The sequence below is a fragment of the Nilaparvata lugens genome, chromosome 8 (genome assembly GCF_014356525.2).
Source record: "Nilaparvata lugens isolate BPH chromosome 8, ASM1435652v1, whole genome shotgun sequence".
Taxonomy (NCBI): Eukaryota; Metazoa; Arthropoda; class Insecta; order Hemiptera; family Delphacidae; genus Nilaparvata; species Nilaparvata lugens.
This window is the reverse complement of record NC_052511.1, coordinates 27,621,339-27,646,701: the sequence shown is the minus strand read 5'-3', so window position 1 is coordinate 27,646,701 and position 25,363 is coordinate 27,621,339. Positions and strand designations below refer to the sequence as shown.

Below are 25,363 nucleotides of genomic sequence, written 5' to 3'. Positions count from 1 at the left end.
TTGTTCAGTAAGTCGCTGTATCAGGAAAAGTATAAGTTATAAGTATAAGAGTATAAGTACTATCAATGAGTGTCATCTGGTTAACTTGATTCAATAAATTGTGACTCGTAAACTTTCATTTTCAGATGAAATTTAATTGCAATTTCTGTCAAATCCAACCGACGTACTAAGAATATTATTTCTGCTTGATTCACGCCAGTTCCAAAAAGAAAGGGCTGACAGCATTTACAGCAATCTTGACTGTGGCCTTTGTCTCATTCAGGGTCGTCTTCACTATTCTTGTGAGCTTTGCTGGAATTTTATACTTTTTTAATACTTGTCCGATCTCTGATCTCTTGATACTATCAAATTTCAGCTTGAAATCTACAAAGAGAATAATATGTAAGCTCAGATTGTGCTCATACATTTTTTCTATTTAATTATTATAAACAGTTGGTCAATTGTAGCTCTTCCTTAACGAAATCTACATTGGTATTCTCTAATCATTTTCTCAATAAATGGTTTGATTGGTTACAACAATCAACTCACGCCTCGTGTGACTTGGCCCCTATACATATACAATTATTCGTTGGCCAACTAAATTGACTCAATCTTTCGAATTATACGGGATAACATTGAAAGTGTCTTATAGAAAAGTACTAATAGGCCTACGTCTTATCTAACTGACTGATGATGTTTTTTTTTTGGCTACTGAGAGTTATTACACAATCTGGCTGGAAAACAGGCTAAATTAACTTTTTAGTAGGAGGAATAACAATAGGGGGAGGATGAGTAGTCTGTGATTTCAGGGTAAGTACTAGGTATAGGCCTACTAACATCCTGCAAAAATTTAGTTTTCCCCTAATTAGTTACGTGAAATCCTGTTTTATTGTCTTCATTGACAAAGCTATGAATGTATTAGGGCCTTTTGAATCGCCATGACGAGCCGAGAAGAATGAGCTGCACTACGAGAAGATCCGATCATTGTGTCAAAAGTTATGAGTGTTTGAAATGTTGATCCCTGAAGTTCCCAATCCAATAGGAAATACTGAAATCAAGCGCATCAACATAACCTATACCATTCATTACTCGTTGCAGCAGGACGGCGAGGTACTCTAGTAACTCAAGGATCCGTTGCTGTTACCGCTACAGTAGCGGAGAAAGTACGGTGAAACGTTACGTTAGTGGCTGGCCCAAGTACTCTTCAGAATGACAACAATCATCTTAGACGTAACTAACTTCTCTCAAACTGAGCTAGCTTCGACACAACGATAACCAACTTCGATGAACAAGTGAATCAATTGATAAGTGTCCATTACATCACAATAAAGCTGAATTCCTAAATATCATTATCAGAGTTAGTGCCTTCAAGTTAAAATATTTTTCCCAGGAGTTGTAATAGGACTATTCATACTCGCTCAGCCGGGCTGAGTAGAAATTTCATTGTTCCATTGCAACTCATAGGAAGAATATTTTCACTATATCGGACACATAAATCTAACATATTTTCATCAAGTCTAATACTGATATGTGAGAATCCAGATTTATTCGGGGTTCAATAAGCATGAGCTAGAGCCCACGAGATATAACATGAACCTCAACCCCTCAAACAGAGTGGCTGGCGTGGTAGGGATGGGATTGATTCTCTCACACATCTTTCCCTCTTCCCTGCATACGGCCAGTAGCAGTGTAGAAATTTTTCGAAGTGAGGATACCGGCTGCCGAGAACCAACTGACCAAAATCTTCCCCCACCCAAAAAATTAGAGTTTAGTCTCTTCCCCATCTTGAAAAAATCAGAGTCTTGTGGTGGGAGTCGAAGGCTCAATGTTATAGCCACGGCCTTTATCAATGACCGACAATGAACGATTCGGTCGAAAATTATTCCAGTGTACTGGAGCACTACGTGAATAGATTTCTACCTCTCCAGAGCTCAAACTACATCATCTAGTGCACATCTAAACTAAAACACATTCAAAACACAGGTGTGTTGGTTTTATAGTTTTTTTAATGGAATAGAATCTTAAACGCGTAGGTATAAAACAGCAGTTTAACGCTTCCTGTGCAGTTGCAGGGAGTTGCGACGCAGCCAGGCGGCACGCCTCGATCCACCAATGGTCTGCGAGTAACGGTGACCCTTGCCGAGACCACGTGATTTGCGGCCGGCCGACGTCTTGCCACGGAGTTCGCGGTGCTTCTGCACCGACTCGCAGATCCAGTTCACCTTCGGGTCGCGGCGGATAGCCTGCAACACAAACACAACCAAATAAACACCAAATCAAACAAATTATTGCTTTCTCAGCTCATTTTTTTTCTTGAACTTCTCTTTTTTCATATTGTAGCAAGACTTTATTGATTGATTCTTCATCATAAATAAAAATGTTTTGCCACTTCTTGGAATAAGATTCGTCGATTTCGTAGCATGTAGTATGAATTCGTTGATTAGGATACTCACAGATAAAAATCGTATTATTATTTTTTGCTGTATAGAGCCACGAAATTTGAGCAGAACTCCTAGTCCTGGAATGCATTGAAACACTCTGCTAATCTAACACACTAAAGACTTGAGAGAATGCTATTGATAGAAAATACCCACCCAAGACTTATTGTATTCTTGATTTTAACAAAAATTGAATTCGTGTGACAATGCCAATATTGGTGATCAAAATCCTTACGTCTGAGAAACGAAAAGTCTGCCAAATTATGAAATACCACTAAATTATGGATACGTATCAAAGTTAAGTATATTGAATAGTTCTATAAAATCAAGATGATCACAGTAGACAGCAGATTACAAATAATGCTATTGATGGACAAGCACAACCTCAGAAATGGTGTTAACATCATAGAGCATACAGTTAGCAAATACTCTTTTCAAGAACATCATTGGTCACAGCATGCCACTAACAACATAAATTTGAATATTCCTTATTTTTGTTCGAAAAATCATTTCTTTTCAAAATGATAATTTTAATAACTTAGTAGAATCTAGGGAATTAGCTTTCCAAGTAACACCTCAGTAAAGCAGTTTACATCATCAAATTTCAAGAGTAGCAAATACTCGCATAAAAACATCATTGGTTACTTAGAATAAACAACGATAATAAAAAATGCATTGCCTTTATTGCAATCGAGTGAACGACAATAATTCATCATTATCAATTTTTTCTATCACTAAGGAGTGAATGGCGATTCATAAAATATGGTTTCAAATATTCAAAGATGAAAAACCTCAGTAGAGTCTTAGTCTTCATTAGAAATCAAGACTGGCAAACACTCATAAGAGAGCATCATTGGTTGTAACTTATGTAATACCATTGAAATTAATTTTATAAAGTTGTAGAAACATAATTTAAAATATAAAAATATATTAATGTGAATCAGGGCTCAAAAATAACCTCAGTGGTGTATCTGTCTTCAGCAAAAATCAAGACTGGCAAACACTCACAAATAAAGCATCATTGGTTAAGCTAGTGATAAGTCATGAAAATAAATTTGTTTGGAATGAATGTACTTAAAACATTTCAATTGCAATCAATCAAATGTACATTGAATAAAATTCAGCTGAAGAAAATGTTAAAATACAAAATATGTTTCGGTAAATTCAACCTCAGTGGAGCAATTAACATCATTAGACATCAAGAGTAGCAAATACTCACAAAATGCATCATTGGTTGTACTATCCATGGATTGGTTATATTTGAGGATGAAAAGTTTGAAACGAAATAATGATCTATTACAATTCAATTAACAAATTTTACCCGGAAATAAAGAATCTATCTAATATAGAATAAAGAATCTATAATCAATAAAGAATCTAATCTATAATATAATAAAGGGAAGAATCGTCTTACACATGTACGGGATAGAAAATTCAAGAATGATGCCGCATCATCACGTCTGAACTGATTCAGTAGGGGGGTAGCTTGGAAATTGAAGGCAATAATATAGCCTAGATTCTGTAAGTAGTATAAGAGTTCTTGGAGTGGTGATTGACTCTGATCTTTCATGGAAACCACATCTGGAATGCCTGAAAGCCAAACTTAACTCAGCAATTTTTATTCTCAGAAACCTGAAGGCTTCTCTGGATTCGATGGCTCTAGAAAGTGTGTATTTCGCCCTGTTTCACTCCCTCCTAAACTATGGAATTATTTTTTGGGGTAATTCTAGCAGTGTAGTGGAGGTGTTTAGACTTCAGAAGTGGGCATTGAGGGCGATGATAGGGGAGTCAATCCGAACTAGTTGTAGGCCCTATTTCAAAAAACTTGGAATTCTCCCACTTCCTAGCCTATATATTCTGGAAACAATCTGCTTTTTAAAAAAACACATAAATGAATTTAATACAGGAGAAACATTTCACCAATATTCGACTAGATACAGGAATAATTTGAGAGATGATGCACACCGTAGTACTATGTATGAGCGAAGGGTAAGGAGTTCAGGTATCCGGATGTACACCTTATTGCCATCTCACATAAAAGAAAAGTCAGGTAAAGCTTTCAGATTTTTATTGAAAAAAGAGCTGCTATCCATATGTGCCTACTCAGTGGAGGAATACAAAGATTTTTACAAACCTCAAGATGGAGGGATTTGAGAAGATAGAAAACATGTTACTGTTTGATTAATGACAAATTGACATATACTTATACCCCTTTTACAGGTGGTAAGTGGATGAAATAATAATAATAATAATTCACTTGCAATTTTACATAAAGATTTTGAATTTACCGAGCATGGTCATAGGTCTATTTTCATTCTTATTAATAAATTAATCCTAATTTAATTATAAAAACAAATTTATTGATTTTGTGATTTAAAGTTTACGCAACTATAAAGCCTAGCTAAACAAGGCATATTACAAGTAAATCCGTAACTTGATTGTTAGAGCGTGTGGTTCATAAATCAAAGGTTGTGGGGGTTCAAGACCTATCAGACTATTTGTTTTTCTGGGAATTTTCAACTTTTATTATGATCATCCACATAATTTGGAACAAAATAATAAATAATCATTTTATTTTTTATGTTCCCTGGATAAAAGGAGTTTATTATTTGCATTATTTTACAACACCAAATTTTCCATATGCAAAGCATGGGTTACCTGTTACTAAAAGAATAATAAACCTCAGTGGAGTAGTTTACATCATAAAATATCAAGAGTAGCAAATACTCACAAGAAAGCATCCATCATTGGTTAGGTATTGGAATGGATTCAACAAAGTTGAATTCAACTTCAAACCCCAGAACCTACAGATTGTCACCTATTATAGGATTCTAAACACATCGCTAAAGAATAATAGTTTTATGTCAACCTCAGTAAAGTAGTTAACATCATTGGCTATCAAGAGTAGCAAATACTCACTAAAAGCATCATTGGTTGACTTGAATGGATATATTAGCTAGTTCAACTCTCAGTTGCAACAACTATTAATCTGAAATTACCAGCCGAATGCTTGAATAATCATGAAATATGATTATCAGAGAATGAGAACAACCTCAGTGGAGTAGTTCACATCATTGGATATCAAGAGTAGCAAATACTCACAAAGAAACATCATTGGTTGTTTTAAATAAAAACAATGAAAAAAGTTGGTGAAGTGAAGGACATCACATGCTGCTGATGAAATTTGAGTCAACGTGGAAACCCTAATTAATTCAACTTGAGCTGTGGTTTCAACGTAAAACATACAATATAAGAAAGCTAGCTCACAATAGAAATAGAATACAACAATAGAATGAATTAGAAGAATGAATATAGAATTTAGCACATAATTTCAGTATGGTGTTTTGCATCATTATCATCAAATAGCAAATACTCTTTTCCAAGATCATCATAAATTGTGGCAGAATAGCGATGGTAAGTGAAAAATTCCGAATCAGCAATTTTATGCATTATTGAAAGAGGCTATATGAATGGAAAAATCCTAAATACTGTATTTACTATATTTTGCATCAGACATCCAAGGAAGAAAAAAATATCAAAAATATTCATAAGGATTTGTAATCATCATTTGCAAGTTTTATTCAGGGTCGCAAAAATAAATTTTAATTTAGTCGAACCTCTCTATAACAAACCTCCACTTAACGAAATCCTCTACACAACGAATTTTTACCTGGTCCCATGACATTTCTGAGTTTTAGATGCTTATTTACCTCTATGTAAAGAATTTCGGACCTCTCAACAACAAAGTTTTCTCTTGACTTCAACATACAAGGTTAAGTGTGTATTGGAAGCAGACGGTTATTCCCAAGGAATTGTTTAGTTTCAGCAGAAAGGTCAATAGACTAAAAATAATGGCAATTCAGGTAGGAAGAAGATAGGGTGGTAGACAGTTAATAGAGGGTGAAACACATGTCGGAAATTGAATGCAAGTTACTTGAATTCCAAGAACTTGTCATTATTGTAGACCAGGCAGGTGAACGACTGGACTTCCCCATTCTTGCTTTTGTCACACATTTTAATTCTTTGAACTGACTATGATGATAGCTGTGACGGAACCTGAGGAGAAGAATCCGTCAGATCAAGAAGTTCTAGAGGCTTTCAAAATTATCAGGCAAGGATTAAAACTGGAAAATAGTATACCAAGACATGTCTGACTGTTTGAATAGATGTGAGTCGTTTATAAAACATGATTTTTTATTCAAATGCAAAATTGAACCGAAAATTACTCACTATTTGAAACATTAAAAAATAGGGAAGTTGATATTTATAGTGAAGTTATTGACAAAATAACCGTATTTTGCGTTCCATCTGTAGTGTAAAGAGTTGAAAAATATTGCTACAGAGTATGTACTTTGATTAAACTCCACTAAAAGTACAAAAATCAAGCTTTCTGAAAATAAATTGGTGAGTTTACTTACTTATTATTTTCTATAGATATCAAAAAAACATGTTTTTTCCCAAACAGCATGAATTTTCAAATTTACATATTAATATTGGCCTAATAGGTACCCTATCTACGTTTGCGATATGTTATATGTACCATATTCATTTATTTACTGCCGTGATACAATAGTTGACAAATGACGAGTTTCAAAACGTTAACAATTTGCATATAATTTCAGGATGGTGTTTTGCATCATTAACATCAAATAGCAAATACTCTTTTCCAAGATCATCATAAATTCAGATGGCAATTGAAACATTATTGATCTAACTAAAGCATGATATTAGTGTCAAAGACAGAAATCTGCGTTTTAATTCATTATCATGTGAGAGAGAGAGAGAGAGTGAGAGAGAGTGAGCCCGAAGGAAAGGGTATGTGTAAGAGAGTGATGTGGTTGAGTGGGAGTGACAGAGTTCGATATATTATATGCTATATGGTGGGTGAGGAATAATAGTGTGTCCCTTACGCTACACTCACAGATATATATATATATATATATATATAGTACATAAACCATATCCATAGATTTTGGAAGCGGCATGCTATCTTTTCAATCTTTTGAAACAGCATTTATTGTCTAAGGTTGGTGAAAGAAGTTTTCTGCATTCCATAACAACAATCTGCAGACTGACGTCTCGGGTATTAGAACCAAAAGGCCTTGCTTTATAGAACTATAAATACTCATTCAGTATTACAATGCCTTGCTTCCATGAAACAAAGCAAATGTTTCCCGTTAGGTACTTCTGGAAAGCCCGGTCAATTTGTCATCGGTGGTGTCCAGGTAGAACTACCCTGCTCATAGACTACCGTATGTTCACTGAAGCGTAAAACCAAAGTTAACCAAATGCTTCTATTTCTAAAAATTCTATTGCCAGGTATAAAGTACTGCACTTTGGCGGCAGGAAGAAGATGAACAATAATAAGGAGAAAAAATATAGATAGGAGAAGATTATAACCGTTGAGTACACTATTTTATCTATAACCACTCTTTTGACGAATTGAAAACTTATAAATTACTGGTGGTACTCCCATACAGTAACAGTCAGGGGTGTATTCAAATACCGTTGGATAACATCTTTCCAATATTGTTACATTCATCTAGAAGTATATAATCTGTTCTTTCTTACATTGATATGACTTATGTATAAGTTACTGCAGAATCAAAATTATTTTATATTGACTGAACAATTAAAAGTCACATTGAAATAGTTATTTTGGAGTTTGGTGGAAATAATACATTTACATGGAACTCAATTTATTCATTAAAGGCAATCTACATAATTCTAATAGGTTCTGGTAACACATAATGATAAAATAGGTGTTCAATGAATTAATGAAGCCTAACAACTTGAAATATATTTCAAATTATTTAAGATTAAATTGATTCTACCTCGGTGCAAGTCAGCTTCACATTTGTACATGTATCATTGTATCGAATTATTAAATATTTGATGATTTTGGTAAAACAACATTTTAATCATGGACTAGTAGTTCTATGAACAGTAGACCTCGCGCAGTTATAAAACACAGCCTCGTCTCATACTGTCCATAAGAGTAAATCCTGTTTGTATGTTGTGTCGGCAAGATGTCGGTGTGAAAACGGCTAATGGCTGTTGGGGTTAGTGTATCAAAAATATGCTAACATCAAAATCTAATCTCCTTCAACTTACTGGCAACAGGTCAGACCGAGTTGAAAGCAGATAAAGGTCGAGAGAAAATACTATGTTTTCTTTCCGTTATTAATTGCATGCGTCATTGCATGCAATGAATAGTCAACACGACAGCTGATTTTTACTAAGTTACATTGATATATTAATTGCATGCGTTATTGCATGCAATTAAAAATCCACTCAACAGCTGAATTATTATGGATGATTCTATTCTGATTTTTACTGTAATATTGGCGTTCGAAGGAGATTTACCTATTGTATTAACCTTAAAATGCAAAATTTTCAAAAAACCTTGTATATACGTCGAGGCACAATTTAAAAAGAAATATACCTGTCAAATTTCATGGTAATCTATTGCTGCGTTTCGCCGTAATTGCGGAACATATAAACATAAAGAGAAATGCAAAGCCGTTGACTTGAATCTTAGAACTCATTTCGCTCGGTCAATAAATCGAAATTTTAAGAAACCACAAATATCCTGGATGAAAAGGGGAATCAATTGTTATGTATAGATTTGAATCTGAATGTCTAGGATCCACTAAACAGTCTACTAAAGTCATCATTTTTTCTCCACAGGAGAAACGTTTAAAGCTGACTTCAAATGATGTCACCACATTATTAACATATGTAAATTATATATTTATATATGTATGGCACGTGGATTGAAGGAGCGTTGTTTGTGACGTTGTTTGTTGATTGAAGGAAGATTCTATTTTACTATTTAAATAAATCATAATGTAATTTACTTATCCACTTCGAAATTTACATAGTGATAATAAGTAGGAAATGAAATGTATAGCAAACACTTCAGTTGCTATGTAGGCCTACTGTATTGTATTCTGTAGTGTCTTATTTTTTACTAAAGTGATGAAGTATCAGAAAATACTATCATTCAGCATTGTTATGTATTATTTTCAATGTCATTTTTTTCTCTTCTTTTCAATAATTTAAAATATTTTATTATTTTAAATAAGTAGATAACTTAACTATTGTTTGTTTTTAATCATATTATTTGTATTTATTTTTTTCGTATTGTTATAATACTTGATAGAGAGTTGAGTGTAAGAGAGGGTCGACTGCGCCCTAACTTCGCTTTCTAAGAAAAATAAAGGCAGTCATTCTATTCTATTCATGTCACCATAATATATATGTATATATATTAAAATCTGGTGTGGTACACTCACACAACTTTCCTTGCTCATATTCGAAACTACGATCAGACTTTTGTATATGTGTATATATAATTGTTTTCAGAGTACTTTTTCCTTTGTGTAAATTGTGAAATTCAATGATGTTTTTAGTCGTCATTTTTTTAAAGTTGTCAAAACAGCTGTTCTACAGATGAAATATCTCGACTATGTGTTCTTTTTATGAACTGCTCTACCTACCTACCTCATGCACGAGAAGGAGGTTACAAAGTCCATTTCTCAAGGATGGGGTGGACCCCCCATTAGTTTCCCAGAAAGGAGACTCATGCCTGTTAATAGAGCTGATAAATAACTATACAGAGTATGAATTTGAAAAAAATCGGTCAAGTTATTTTGAAAAAAATCGTGAAAAACATGGTTTTTTAGTAATTATCCGCCATTTTTCTCAAGAATATTACGGAGCTCCTGCAATTTTCCAAGGAAAAAACTCATGTCATTTCATAGGACTTATGAATAGCTACCCATGGCTTGAATTTGAAGAAAATCGTTAGAGCCGTTTTCGAGAAAACCGTGAAAAACCTGGTTTTTGGTCATTATCCGCCATTTTTCTCAAGAATATTACGGAGCTCATGGAATTTTCCCAGAAATGAGACTCATGCCAGTTGATAGTGCTTATGAAATGATATGAATAAATCCATGGTATGAATTTGAAGTAAATCGTTAGAGCAGTTTTCGAGAAAACGGTGAAAAACATGGATTTTTAGTCATTATCCGCCATTTTTCTCAAGAATATTAAGGAGCTCCTGAAATTTTCCCAGAAATGAAACTTATGCCAGTTGATAGGGCTTAAAAATAGCTATCCATGGTATAAATTTGAAGAAAATCGTTGGAGCCGTTTTCGAGAAAACCGTGAAAAACATGGTTTTTTAGTCATTTTCTGCCATTTTTCAAGAATATTACGGAGCTCCTGAAATTTTCCTAGAAATGAGACTTATGCTAGTTGATAGGGCTCATAAATAGCTATCCATGATATGAATTTGAAGAAAATCGTTAGAGCCATTTTCGAGAAAAACGTGAAAAACATGGTTTTTTAGTAATTATCCGCCATTTTTTCCGCCATCTTGAATTGAATTTTATTGAATTTCTAATTGTCGGGTCCTCATGGTATAGGGACCTTAAGTTTAAAATTTCAAGTCGATCGGTTAATTAGGAATGGAGTTATCGTGTTCACAGACATACACACACACACATACACACACACACACATACACACACACAGACCAATACCCAAAAATCATGTTTTGGACTCAGGGGACCTTGAAACGTATAGAAAACTTGAAATTGGGGTACCTTAATTTTTTTTGGAAAGTACAGTAATGGCTTTGCAAACACTCGAATAATCAACACGAATGTAACAGCATTCCAAATGAATTTGAAAATCTTGTAATTAAGTGTAGTGAATTAAACAAGTTTACATTGAAAAAAAGCAGTCTAATAAAATCAAAATTCTTCTCCGTATCAGACATCCAAGGAAGAAAAAATATCACAAAGTTTCAAACGGATGTGATATCATCATTTGCGAAGAAAAGTTTCATTTTGAAGAGTTAACAAGAAATTGTAAATTGAAAATTTAAATCTCATTGATGTCAATATTTCACAACATATTCTGGGACACACTTTTTTAATATATTTAACACGACATGCAGTCAATTATTTCAAAAAAAATTCTGGGATTCTGAAATCCTAATAGTCTTAGCAAACGGTATCAACCAACGAAATACAGTACGGCCCTTAAAAAGTTATCAAATGCATGCCAACTAGTTTTATTGCAACCTCAGTCTGGTAATTTTATATCACTGCGTATCAGAAGTAGCAAATACTATACAGCATCATTGGTTGAACAATGAAAAAAGTTGGTGAAGTGAAGGACATCACATGCTGCTGATGAAATTTGAGTCAACGTGGAAACCCTAATTAATTCAACTTGAGCTGTGGTTTCAACGTAAAACATACAATATAAGAAAGCTAGCTCACAATAGAAATAGAATACAACAATAGAATGAATTAGAAGAATGAATATAGAATTTAGCACATAATTTCAGTATGGTGTTTTGCATCATTATCATCAAATAGCAAATACTCTTTTCCAAGATCATCATAAATTGTGGCAGAATAGCGATGGTAAGTGAAAAATTCCGAATCAGCAATTTTATGCATTATTGAAAGAGGCTATATGAATGGAAAAATCCTAAATACTGTATTTACTATATTTTGCATCAGACATCCAAGGAAGAAAAAAATATCAAAAATATTCATAAGGATTTGTAATCATCATTTGCAAGTTTTATTCAGGGTCGCAAAAATAAATTTTAATTTAGTCGAACCTCTCTATAACAAACCTCCACTTAACGAAATCCTCTACACAACGAATTTTTACCTGGTCCCATGACATTTCTGAGTTTTAGATGCTTATTTACCTCTATGTAAAGAATTTCGGACCTCTCAACAACAAAGTTTTCTCTTGACTTCAACATACAAGGTTAAGTGTGTATTGGAAGCAGACGGTTATTCCCAAGGAATTGTTTAGTTTCAGCAGAAAGGTCAATAGACTAAAAATAATGGCAATTCAGGTAGGAAGAAGATAGGGTGGTAGACAGTTAATAGAGGGTGAAACACATGTCGGAAATTGAATGCAAGTTACTTGAATTCCAAGAACTTGTCATTATTGTAGACCAGGCAGGTGAACGACTGGACTTCCCCATTCTTGCTTTTGTCACACATTTTAATTCTTTGAACTGACTATGATGATAGCTGTGACGGAACCTGAGGAGAAGAATCCGTCAGATCAAGAAGTTCTAGAGGCTTTCAAAATTATCAGGCAAGGATTAAAACTGGAAAATAGTATACCAAGACATGTCTGACTGTTTGAATAGATGTGAGTCGTTTATAAAACATGATTTTTTATTCAAATGCAAAATTGAACCGAAAATTACTCACTATTTGAAACATTAAAAAATAGGGAAGTTGATATTTATAGTGAAGTTATTGACAAAATAACCGTATTTTGCGTTCCATCTGTAGTGTAAAGAGTTGAAAAATATTGCTACAGAGTATGTACTTTGATTAAACTCCACTAAAAGTACAAAAATCAAGCTTTCTGAAAATAAATTGGTGAGTTTACTTACTTATTATTTTCTATAGATATCAAAAAAACATGTTTTTTCCCAAACAGCATGAATTTTCAAATTTACATATTAATATTGGCCTAATAGGTACCCTATCTACGTTTGCGATATGTTATATGTACCATATTCATTTATTTACTGCCGTGATACAATAGTTGACAAATGACGAGTTTCAAAACGTTAACAATTTGCATATAATTTCAGGATGGTGTTTTGCATCATTAACATCAAATAGCAAATACTCTTTTCCAAGATCATCATAAATTCAGAGTCAGCAATTTTATTCATTATTAAAGAGGCTATAGAATGGAAAAATCCTAAATACTGTATTCATTATATTTTAAATCAGAACTCCAAGGAAGAAAAGTAGTATAAGAAATAGTCATAAAAAGATTTGTAATCATCAGAAAGCTAGTTTTTTGCAGGTCCCCAGAAATCAATTCGATTAGTTGAAAATTGGCGAGTTTTGGAACTTTTGACAATTTGCACATAATCTCAGTGTGGTGTTTCGCATCATTATCTTCAGATAGCAAATACTCTTTTAACAAGATCATCACTGATTATGGCAACATATCGAAGCATTCAGTCAGCAAATTTTAAGCTATGGAGTACGAGTATATAAACTTAATAAATAAACTGTATTTGGTTGATACATATTCAATGAACGGGAGATTTTAAATTATAAAACATTCAACGACATCAGACATCCAAGGAAGATAAAAAATCACAAGAGGTCAGTGATAGAAATTTGTTATCATCATATGCCGAGAATGGTGTGTCTCGTAAGTGCGATATATCAAAAGTGCGAATATTTCAGCTTTTCGTTATTTGTGTTTATTATATAGAATTATCCACAGATTTCAAATAGTATTAACATATTGCTTCAACATTTAAAAGCCAAAACCTAACCTTCCCTTTTACCTTTAAACCAGTGGCTTATTCTCAAGGCGGGTAGCCGTCTAGTTGTCACCCCGACTACTTGACACCTGGTCATTTTGGCCATAGGCGACTACTTGTACCCTCGTAAAAATATTCCATTGCCGTCAAGTTGTCCCCCCGACTACTTGAAACCTACTGGACCGGAAGTGCCAACTAGTCATGACCGTAAACGACAACTTGACACCTCGCACCCTCACGACAGGGTGTCCCACCGACTACTTGTCCCCTAAAAACCGGTTTTAAAAGGGGCCAAGTAGTCGGGGTGGCACCTAGTCGCGTACCCCTCAAGGCTAGCTAGGCTAACGTGAGGTCCACGTTATAATGGCAGTGGAGAAAGATAGGAGAAAAACGTTGCCGATCCTCTGCCTTGTCAATGCCTTCTATAGATGGTAGCTGATACAGGTTTATTGATGTAATATTGACTGTTCATTCTCGTTTAAAATAATCAATTATATTTTATTAAGCAAGAAATATTTTATTGAGAAAGAAATTATGTTTTTCAATCATTTTATAATGAAATCTCATAATTAAGATGAAATATTTTGTTAATTAATTATTAATGATCAATTCTACATTGTTAAAAGACGATCTGGCAACAGAGCAAAGCGAGAAAGAGATAGCGCTATCCGTTTTGTTGAATGATAGACAAGGATAGCAATAACATTGCTAATCAAACACTGCCATTATAAAGTGGACCTCACTATAGCTGGGAAGCCTAACTATTTTCAATAAATAAATAAAATTTGTTTAAATATTAGAATATCATTATTGTTGATGAAATATTTAAGAAGGTAAGAAGTCTAAAAACATCAGTATTTCATGCTTTAATGTAAAATTGAGCGTTTGCGATGCGGCGCGACTATGCCAAATACGTAAAGCTACCGAACTCTCAGCGATGGCCTAGCGGCTCATATCGACAATGTAATTCTCGCTGGAAGAGAAGTGGGGAGGGGAATGGGTTCTTTCCCATTGTAGTGGATAGGAGCTACAGCCCTACAGCTTCGCCGACTGTAGCCGAAGCGAGTTGACTCTGGATGTATTGCAGTCAGGCAAACTTGGAACTTGGAATGTTATTGTTTGAGGTTACATTTTGCAATTTTTGGTTCGGTCTGTTGTAGAGTTTGAGGTATTTTTTCATGACCCTTTTGGCAAAAAATCGAATTATTATCAATTTCTAGTTCATCAGACACCAAGTTATAAAACTTAGTAAAGGAGTTTCAAAACTACTTACAAAAGGAAGGTTTCTGACTTTTAAATGTAGTTTTTTTGGACTAGTGAGGCAGAGAAGGGGTTAGTTGATTTGCCTGGAGAGCTAGCTCAAGTTAAGTTTTGAGGTTACACCACTGCTTTCAACTCTAATTGAACAGAACATTTCATGTTCATACACTAGACAAATTCAAACTCGCAGTTCTGAGGCACTCCCGTCATAGAATGAGCTCTTGAAATCATTTCATCTCAAAGTACAAAACTAAAAATGCACCAAGTCCAAAACTTAATTTAACTTTTAGACTTTGGACTTGATTTTAATAAAGTCCAAAACTTAAAATTGATAGAATTTGATATTTTCTCCAAATATGATACGAGCCTGTGACTAGTTTTTACATAATAAATAAGTGGGAATGATGAGATATAAACTGGTTGCTATTTGATAGAAAGAAACAATGAAAGAAGTGGTGAAAGAATGTCGTTCTAAAAACCAGATGACTTGGGTTACACATCTACTCAAAACTACTATGATCGACGATTCTTCGCAATTGAACACTGATAACTATGATATTAAAATCAGCAAAAAATGAATAACAATAATTACAACGTAAGATATACTGAGCCATAGCGTTGCACTAATTAGCTACTTTTGGTGAAGCACGGTAATCCAATGAATGCTAACTCGGACGCTTATAAAATTTTTGAGTTCAAACCACTCAATTAAAAAAAATCCACCTACCTTGTGGTGTGGGTCAATACAGATGACTTCGTAGTATTTGTAGATAGCGTCCTGAGCGATCCAGTAAGAATTCATCACTCTTAATCCACCAGCACGTCTACCAACTCGTTCCTGTTGAAAAAATATCACATAAGACATTTCTTTCCACTAGATATATAATCAAGTTCAAGTAATTTTTCTTTCAGACATCCAAGGAAGATTAAGCAATCATAAAGTACATCATGCTTATAGATTGGTTATCATCATTAAAAGTAGAATTTGATAAAATCAAATGAACGTTTTCAACTTAGTAATAAACTGATATATTTTGCTGAATAACTAATACAATAGTCTAATTATAGTCTGTGCAACCCTTTTGCCGCTTCCACACTCTTGCAAAGTGCGTACAATTGTCGAGTGTGGATGACTACTATGCCACCGCTCGCCTTCTCACCAACATTAAAAATTTCCCTTGGCAACCGACTTGGCGAGTGTGGCGCTGGCAGGATTGTGCTTATGGAGTACAGTATGGCCGTATTGCACAGCCAGAAAGCTTGTGAACCAAATGTGTGAGAGTGAAAAAAGACAGCGTTTGTTCATTTTCATAGGCAGATTACTATAAAAATACTCTGAAATTGAGAATGCAATTTTATAATTATGTGACAAAAATAAATTATTATTATATCAAAAAGAAGTATTATAAATAATTATAACTTATAAGTTCATATTATCTTTCAACAGTATATTATAAATATTCCAAGTTTTTAATGTTGACAATATCTTTTATATGAAACTTCTGTAACCTCTTGGAGTAACAGAGCAAAAATGTTGATAAAATCTTCAATAAAAATAGTTTACTCACTTCAGCCAAGTTTTGGAGGTTACGTGTTGGCTTAAGTTGGTTGACTCCGTGGCTCTTGGGTTTACCGTAGGTGGCACCTTTGGGCACTGGGCGTTTGCGACCTCCTCGCCTCACACGAATACGGTAGATAACAAAGCCTGAAAATTACACAATCCAATAAATATTGACTAAAAATTATTTAAAAATATAAAGTTAAAATCAATACCGGTACCGAATCAATTTTTCAATTATCACAATTAGTTTAACCAATTATAGGCCAATATCTAATCCACCAAATTGTCTCCAAGATCTTAGAGCATGTGGTTAACAATAGACTAACTGCCCACCTTGAAAATAATGGTCTGCTATCAACATTCCAACATGGCTTTAGAAAGGGTCTCAGCACAACACAGCCATAGCCTACCTGTTAAAGGTCGTAAATGATACATGGGAGGAAAACAATATAGCAGCAGGGGTATTCCTGGACTTGCAGAAAGCTTTCGACAATCTTGACCAGGATATGCTAACAAAAAAGCTGAAACAGCTGCACATTCAAGGCAAAGCTCCACAATGAATTGAAAAATACTTCACTTAAAGATATCAATATGTAGAAATACACATAGGGAATAGGCTACCAACAGCAAACAGTAATAACTAGAGCAAAATCAATGTTTCAAGAAATTAAGAAAGGTGTGTCTCAAGTGTCAATCCAGGGTCCATTATATTTCCTCGTATAGGCTACATAAACAACTTTCCGGACTATCTTGGAAAAAGAAACAAATGTGTCCTATTTGCGGATGACACAACAAAAATTGTACCTATAGATAAGAAAAAAGGGACTATAGCAGCATCAACTCAACTCTTCAAACAGCGTCTACAATTTTAAGCAACTTAAAGCTAACAATAAATGCGGGTAAAACAGTCAAGATTACATTCACACCTGGAAATCAAAGATCGTATTTATAATGAAAAATAGACACAGTTGATAACACTAAATTCCTGGCGAAGTACCAATCAACTGCATAAATAAGATACTTTGATACCAGAAGAAGGCCATTAGAATAATACTTAGGCGTAACTACATGGAACATTGCAAGCCACTATTTCGGGAGTACAAGGTCCTCACTGTGATATCAATCTACCTACTGGAGACGATACTACTAGAAACAAGTCAAAAACCTTCTTTGAGGAGCAGTCAGCAGTGTCAACATAAGGAATAATATAGATAATAGCATAGAATCGCCATAATATAGATCTTCCGCAGCACAATCGGAACAAATTCAAGTGCACTCCAAATTACTCGGGGTCATACTTCTTCAACATGTTACCGGAGCGAATAAAATTACTCAAGCACACTGAGCCGACACAATTCGTAAAGGAACTGAAGAGGTACTTCACAGAACAACCTTTCTAATCAGTGGAAGAATATATCAGTTGGAGCTCATACCGCCACGTAAGGACCTGATGGCTACATTGCAGGACGACCTAGTCCAGGCTTGACAACCATGAGGGGATGAAAACCAAAGACAACTCTCAGTTCCTAGGATCGTGATGAGGACACCGAAAGTAAGAAGTAAGTACCATGAGTAAGAATTCAAATTGTTGCTGACATTCGTCTAATAGCCTATTTTCAAAATGATTTGAAACATTTTTATTAGCAAATTTTTTTTATTACTATCAAAATTCAAGTTCCGTACAAATAAAGTTCTAATTTGATACTTGAAAATATAAATGATTTGATCTATAATAGGATAAGAATTTTTAAAACTTCAAGCTAATTCTTTCCTAGCATACAGTACATGTTATTTATCCTACAGTATACCTTTTCTATTTATAAAGTCAACGTCATAGATGTGGTGAATGCTAATTGCTTGTGCATAAGTTATAACATAATTATTTCGTAGATACTAACCTTGTTTGTTTCTGTAGCCAAGTCTCCTAGCTTTGTCGGGTCTGGTTGATCGTGGAGCACGATGCATCTTCGTCATTTGACGGTACTGCCAAACCCTAATACGGAGGAGGAACCTCATAACATCACTCTGCTTTTTGCGGTACAACTCCTGAATGTACTTGTAGGCCCCCATCGTGGAAGACCTACCCTGGTAAACAATAATTATGTTAAAGCCAATATAAATGTTTACGGTATTTACGGAACAGGAAATTTTATTGAAAATTGTTGCAATCAGAGTGTTTATTATTTATAAAATTAACAGTATTTTGAAGAAGCTAGAATTTTCTCAGAACTAAGCCATAATGAAATACTAAACATAACCTAAATTGGCCAATAGCTAAGAGTTGATTGGATTTTCAGAAATCAGAACAATTTTTAACAATTCTAATGATTGGAATAAGATCAATAATCAACGAATGCCCTATTTTTAATAATACCGAAAAAAAGAAACTCAAAAGTTGTTATATATATCAGAAAGTAGCATGGGATCTTGACGTAGCGCAAGTATTGTTAGAGTTTTAGAAAGATAAAACATTTCAAAAAAAAATTCAAATGTAAAGTTATGAAGTAAATAGTTGAAAATTAATAATTAAATGACGATTTGAGCAATATTGCAAAAGATTTAAACAAAATTGAAGGATAAAATTCTGAAAATTTACTCACCTGCGACCGTGTATCCTACAAACGGAAAAGGCAAAACGAGAACTTGATCTGAAGTTCTTTGATGGCCGCGAGTGACTTCCGTTTAAAAATTTCTTGATAGTTGCAGAGGCTGTAACATAAATTTCCAAAATAATTTGAAATAGAATATCCATAAAACGAATATCACAGGAAAAATATCATGATAATATAAGATGATCAAAAATATTCATATATTTAAGAAGTTGTTCATAGTTATAAATGATTTTATCATGTCAGCATACATTCAAAGATTCAAAGCGGGATTTTCAAACTTACAAAAAAGGAAGCAAGACTTTCTTTTTCTCTTCAGAAACTTGAAGAACATTTTATTATACTATCCAGATTATGAACTGGTATAGACACTTTTGACCCACCAAAAATTACCCTAAAACCATTATAAATTTAAGAATATGACAACAAAATAAGTTTCCAATATCTAGCTCACACAGCGACCCTCCAGTTACAGTATAGTAATAATATAGCTCTATATACTATAGAGCTTTGATTTAATTTATTTTAGAAAAATATGTACATGGTAGTGTTTGCACATTGGATCTAATATCTAAGAAAATAATTGATTTTTATCATATGAACAAACATCTTTCATACCGGTATCGTTTTGTAGGTAACTTATCTCAAATTCTCAATAAATAAGAAAATGAGACAGAATTGTGCCAATAATAACTACTACTTAAAATACCCTAGATACTATTATTAAATAGGCCTATATGAAAATATAATGGGATAATGAGGTATTGATTAATCTATTTTTACAAGTCAACTTTTTTAATAATTCAATGTAAACCATTCACACACTATTTTAATATGCAAGAATGAACCATTAGATACTATTCTTATATAATATAATGCTTATTAGACCACTTAAAAATTTCAGTTGCCACTTTTTCTCACTCTTATAATGATCTTAACAATTATAGTGGAAAAGATTATCCAAATTGAATAAAAGTGTACCGAACATCCTTAATAACACGGTAAAGGTGATTGATTATAACTGCGCTGCTAGGACGCTTCTTGCACCACAAGACAGTTTTTTTAGATTTTTTTTTATAAAATCGGATAGTGTACAAACGTCTTGAATAGAATCAACTTTTTTCTAAGAAGAGACTTCATAGGTATCAAAATTTATAAATACAATCTATAAACAACAATTTCATATTATTAAAATAATAAATTCTTTTTTGAATAAGTCTAGTATGACAAAAAAGTTTTTATTATGCTACCATAGTGATTACAGTGAATCCTCTTTGTGACTGAATGAAGTGTGGTTTTGTTGTGCTTGAGTTCTCCTTACTAGGTTCCATCCAAATATGGTGCCAATATCGTTTTCTTTATTTTTTAAGCATTTTATATTTCTTATATTTATCATGGGAATTTATCATTACCCATTAAAATAATTATTTAATACTTTGGACTTTTCACATCTATTATCATTTTTATTCATCAGCTTATTATTATTTTCATTTGCAACTAGCATATCTACTTTAATCTGAATATTTCTATGACATACGATTAACTCATGTAAAAATCAAGTAAGTGAATATGCTAAATGTGGTGAAAATATAAATGTTTTGGTTATATGGAGAATATGCAAGCAAAATTTCAATCATATTAGAGTGGTATTCTGCGACTCACTGCCAACACACAAGGTTTCTCTTTAGTTGGCAGTGCAGAAGGAAATTTGATTTGGATAACAGTTTTGTATGATGAATTAATTCAAACAATGATTAATTCACAATTTATTCATACAGACAGGTATTATTGAGAACAAATTCAGGATTCGAAGGGGACGTGAAGCAAAAAAGGTTGATAATCCCTATATCTAATTCATCTCTTATCAGTAATCTTCACTCATTCATAATTATTACTACAAAGCACAGGCCCGGCCCCAGGGGTGGGCGGACCGGGCGGCCGCACAGGGCGGCAGGTTTTGGGGGCGGCAAATTTAAAGGAATGGAAAATTTTAAAATACAAATAAATAATAAATTCATAATATCAAATGTGAATGGTAAAATTATATAAGAAGCTTTTCAACCTCGAGCTAATGAAGACTTTTCTAAGATCAACAATATCCCAGGAACGTCTGAGTGGTCTAGCGAACATAAAATAGTTCAGTCCCCAGATCTTGAAGAATTGGTGAAGGAATTTCCCCATGCAAAGGTCAGACGAGTTCTACTTAATTAAACAGGTGTGCTAAACAAACTTGTAGTTCTAATTACTTAGCAAGTTAAGTAGGCCTAATACTATGTTGCAGTCTACATCTTGAGGCTGTGAAAAGGCTAAAAATAAACTTTCTTGTACTGGTGATATTTTTCAAAGTTTTTCGATTTGTACCGGTATATATCAAAATGAAAAAGTTTTCTTAGGAAAACATTTTCTTCCAATCATTACTTTTTGAGATATGAACGCCTAAAGTTTAAATTTTTGGGACAGGAAATTTCAAATTCGGTACGAGATAAATTCTTCATGGTAATGTTGATTGAATAAAACAAGAAAATTTTGAAACATTTTCTGAAAATATCAATTTTTGAAAAAGTTATTCAATTTCCAAAAAAAACTCAACTAAACACTATTTTTGGTAAATTGAATAACTTTCTCAAAAATTGATATTTTTAGAAAATTTGAAATTATTGAAAAAAAAATGTTTTCCTAAGAAAACTTTTTCATTTTGATAGCTTGATCCTTAAGCGATCCTTTATCGTGTCCTCGCGTGCCTCTCCACTAGGAAATACTGAAATGAAGTGAAACTAAAGGGTGATTCTCATAGAACATAATCTCATGAGCTTATATCATTGTGGTAAATATCACTGTGAGGTCAATTTAGATGGTGATGATGGTTGAAGCTAAAAATGAGGTGTTTTTCACAATACAATGAGCATTGTTGTCATGTGTACCTGGAAATCTATATGAGATAGAGCGCTCTACCTAGTCTCATATTTTAGAGCACAAAATTACGCCCAGAGGGATTATGAATTTTACATCTAGATTGTAATCGGGATATAATTATTGTTGATCAAATACTAAATATGATCAAAATTGATTTTTTTTTAAATATCACTCAAATTTGAAATATCATAACTCAGTAATCATTGGATGAGGTTTGAAAAAGTCCATTTAGTAAAATTAGGATAAAATAAATAGCTTATTAGTCTCAGACTAGGTGCTAATTGAAAAAAAAAAAACGTCTAATAGCCTATTTTCAAAATGATTTGAAACATTTTTATTAGCAAATTTTTTTTATTACTATCAAAATTCAAGTTCCGTACAAATAAAGTTCTAATTTGATACTTGAAAATATGAATGATTTGATCTATAATAGGATAAGAATTTTTAAAACTTCAAGCTAATTCTTTCCTAGCATACAGTACATGTTATTTATCCTACAGTATACCTTTTCTATTTATAAAGTCAACGTCATAGATGTGGTGAATGCTAATTGCTTGTGCATAAGTTATAACATAATTATTTCGTAGATACTAACCTTGTTTGTTTCTGTAGCCAAGTCTCCTAGCTTTGTCGGGTCTGGTTGATCGTGGAGCACGATGCATCTTCGTCATTTGACGGTACTGCCAAACCCTAATACGGAGGAGGAACCTCATAACATCACTCTGCTTTTTGCGGTACAACTCCTGAATGTACTTGTAGGCCCCCATCGTGGAAGACCTACCCTGGTAAACAATAATTATGTTAAAGCCAATATAAATGTTTACGGTATTTACGGAACAGGAAATTTTATTGAAAATTGTTGCAATCAGAGTGTTTATTATTTATAAAATTAACAGTATTTTGAAGAAGCTTGAATTTTCTCAGAACTAAGCCATAATGAAATACTAAACATAACCTAAATTGGCCAATAGCTAAGAGTTGATTGGATTTTCAGAAATCAGAACAATTTTTAACAATTCTAATGATTGGAATAGGATCAATAATCAACGAATGCCCTATTTTTAATAATACCGTAAAAAAGAAACTCAAAAGTTGTTATATATATCAGAAAGTAGCATGGGATCTTGACGTAGCGCAAGTATTGTTAGAGTTTTAGAAAGATAAAACATTTCAAAAAACAATTCAAATGTAAAAGTTATGAAGTAAATAGTTAAAAATTAATAATTAAATGACGATTTGAGCAATATTGCAAAAGATTTAAACAAAATTGAAGGATAAAATTCTGAAAATTTACTCACCTGCAACCGTGTATCCTACAAACGGAAAAGGCAAAACGAGAACTTGATCTGAAGTTCTTTGATGGCCGCGAGTGACTTCCGTTTAAAAATTTCTTGATAATTGCAGAGGCTGTAACATAAATTTCCAAAATAATTTGAAATAGAATATCCATAAAACGGATTTCACAGGGAAAATATCATGATAATATAAGATGATCAAAAATATTCATATATTTGAGAAGTTGTTCATAGTTATAAATGATTTTATCATGTCAGCATACATTCAAAGATTCAAAGCGGGATTTTCAAACTTACAAAAAAGGAAGAAAGACTTTCTTTTTCTCTTCAGAAACTTGAAGAACATTTTATTATATTATCCAGATTATGAACTGGTATAGACACTTTTTACCCACCAAAAATTACCCTAAAACCATTATAAATTTAAGAATATGACAACAAAATAAGTTTCCAATATCTAGCTCACACAGCGACCCTCCAGTTACAGTATAGTAATAATATAGCTCTATATACTATAGAGCTTTGATTTAATTTATTTTAGAAAAATATGTACATGGTAGTGTTTGCACATTGGATCTAATATCTAAGAAAATCATTGATTTTTATCATATGAACAAACATCTTTCATACCGGTATCGTTTTGTAGGTAACTTATCTCAAATTCTCAATAAATAAGAAAATGAGACAGAATTGTGCCAATAATAACTACTACCTACTTAAAATACCCTAGATACTATTATTAAATAGGCCTATATGAAAATATAATGGGATAATGAGGTATTGATTAATCTATTTTTACAAGTCAACTTTTTTAATAATTCAATGTAAACCATTCACACACTATTTTAATATGCAAGAATGAACCATTAGGTACTATTCTTATATAATATAATGCTTATTAGACCACTTAAAAATTTCAGTTGCCACTTTTTCTCACTCTTATAATGATCTTAACAATTATAGTGGAAAAGATTATCCAAATTGAATAAAAGTGTACCGAACATCCTTAATAACACGGTAAAGGTGATTGATTATAACTGCGCTGCTAGGACGCTTCTTGCACCACAAGACAGTTTTTTTAGAATTTTTTTTATAAATCGGATAGTGTACAAACGTCTTGAATAGAATCAACTTTTTTCTAAGAAGAGACTTCATAGGTATCAAAATTTATAAATACAATCTATAAACAACAATTTCATATTATTAAAATAATAAATTCTTTTTTGAATAAGTCTAGTATGACAAAAAAGTTTTTATTATGCTACCATAGTGATTACAGTGAATCCTCTTTGTGACTGAATGAAGTGTGGTTTTGTTGTGCTTGAGTTCTCCTTACTAGGTTCCATCCAAATATGGTGCCAATATCGTTTTCTTTATTTTTTAAGCATTTTATATTTCTTATATTTATCATGGGAATTTATCATTACCCATTAAAATAATTATTTAATACTTTGGACTTTTCACATCTATTATCATTTTTATTCATCAGCTTATTATTTTCATTTGCAACTAGCATATCTACTTTAATCTGAATATTTCTATGACATACGATTAACTCATGTAAAAATCAAGTAAGTGAATATGCTAAATGTGGTGAAAATATAAATGTTTTGGTTATATGGAAAATATGCAAGCAAAATTTCAATCATATTAGAGTGGTATTCTGCGACTCACTGCCAACACACAAGGTTTCTCTTTAGTTGGCAGTGCAGAAGGAAATTTGATTTGGATAACAGTTTTGTATGATGAATTAATTCAAACAATGATTAATTCACAATTTATTCATACAGACAGGTATTATTGAGAACAAATTCAGGATTCGAAGGGGACGTGAAGCAAAAAAGGTTGATAATCCCTATATCTAATTCATCTCTTATCAGTAATCTTCACTCATTCATAATTATTACTACAAAGCTCAAAGCATTTGGACAACACGTTTGTCTGCCCATGTTGCTATGAAAAGG

The 25,363-nt window shown here is 33.0% G+C and overlaps 1 protein-coding gene across 2 annotated transcripts; it reads right to left on the bottom strand.

Moving 5' to 3' along the window:
- Positions 1-1,967: 1,967 nt before the first annotated feature.
- LOC111044885 (60S ribosomal protein L15) lies at positions 1,968-23,531 on the bottom strand. Of its 2 annotated transcripts, none has more exons than XM_039434410.1 (5): positions 23,403-23,531; positions 22,700-22,886; positions 16,590-16,726; positions 15,749-15,859; positions 1,968-2,222 (listed from the first exon to the last, which is right to left on the bottom strand). In XM_039434410.1, the coding sequence occupies exons 2-5, from the start codon at positions 22,869-22,871 to the stop codon at positions 2,028-2,030; spliced, it is 615 nt and encodes a 204-aa protein (XP_039290344.1). In that variant the 5' UTR covers positions 22,872-22,886; positions 23,403-23,531; the 3' UTR covers positions 1,968-2,027. The 2 variants fall into 2 exon arrangements, with proteins under 2 accessions (XP_039290344.1, XP_022185832.1); XM_022330140.2 differs by lacking the exon at positions 22,700-22,886 and adding an exon at positions 18,481-18,667 and having other exon boundaries at positions 23,403-23,506.
- Between the last annotated feature and the right edge of the window lie 1,832 nt (positions 23,532-25,363).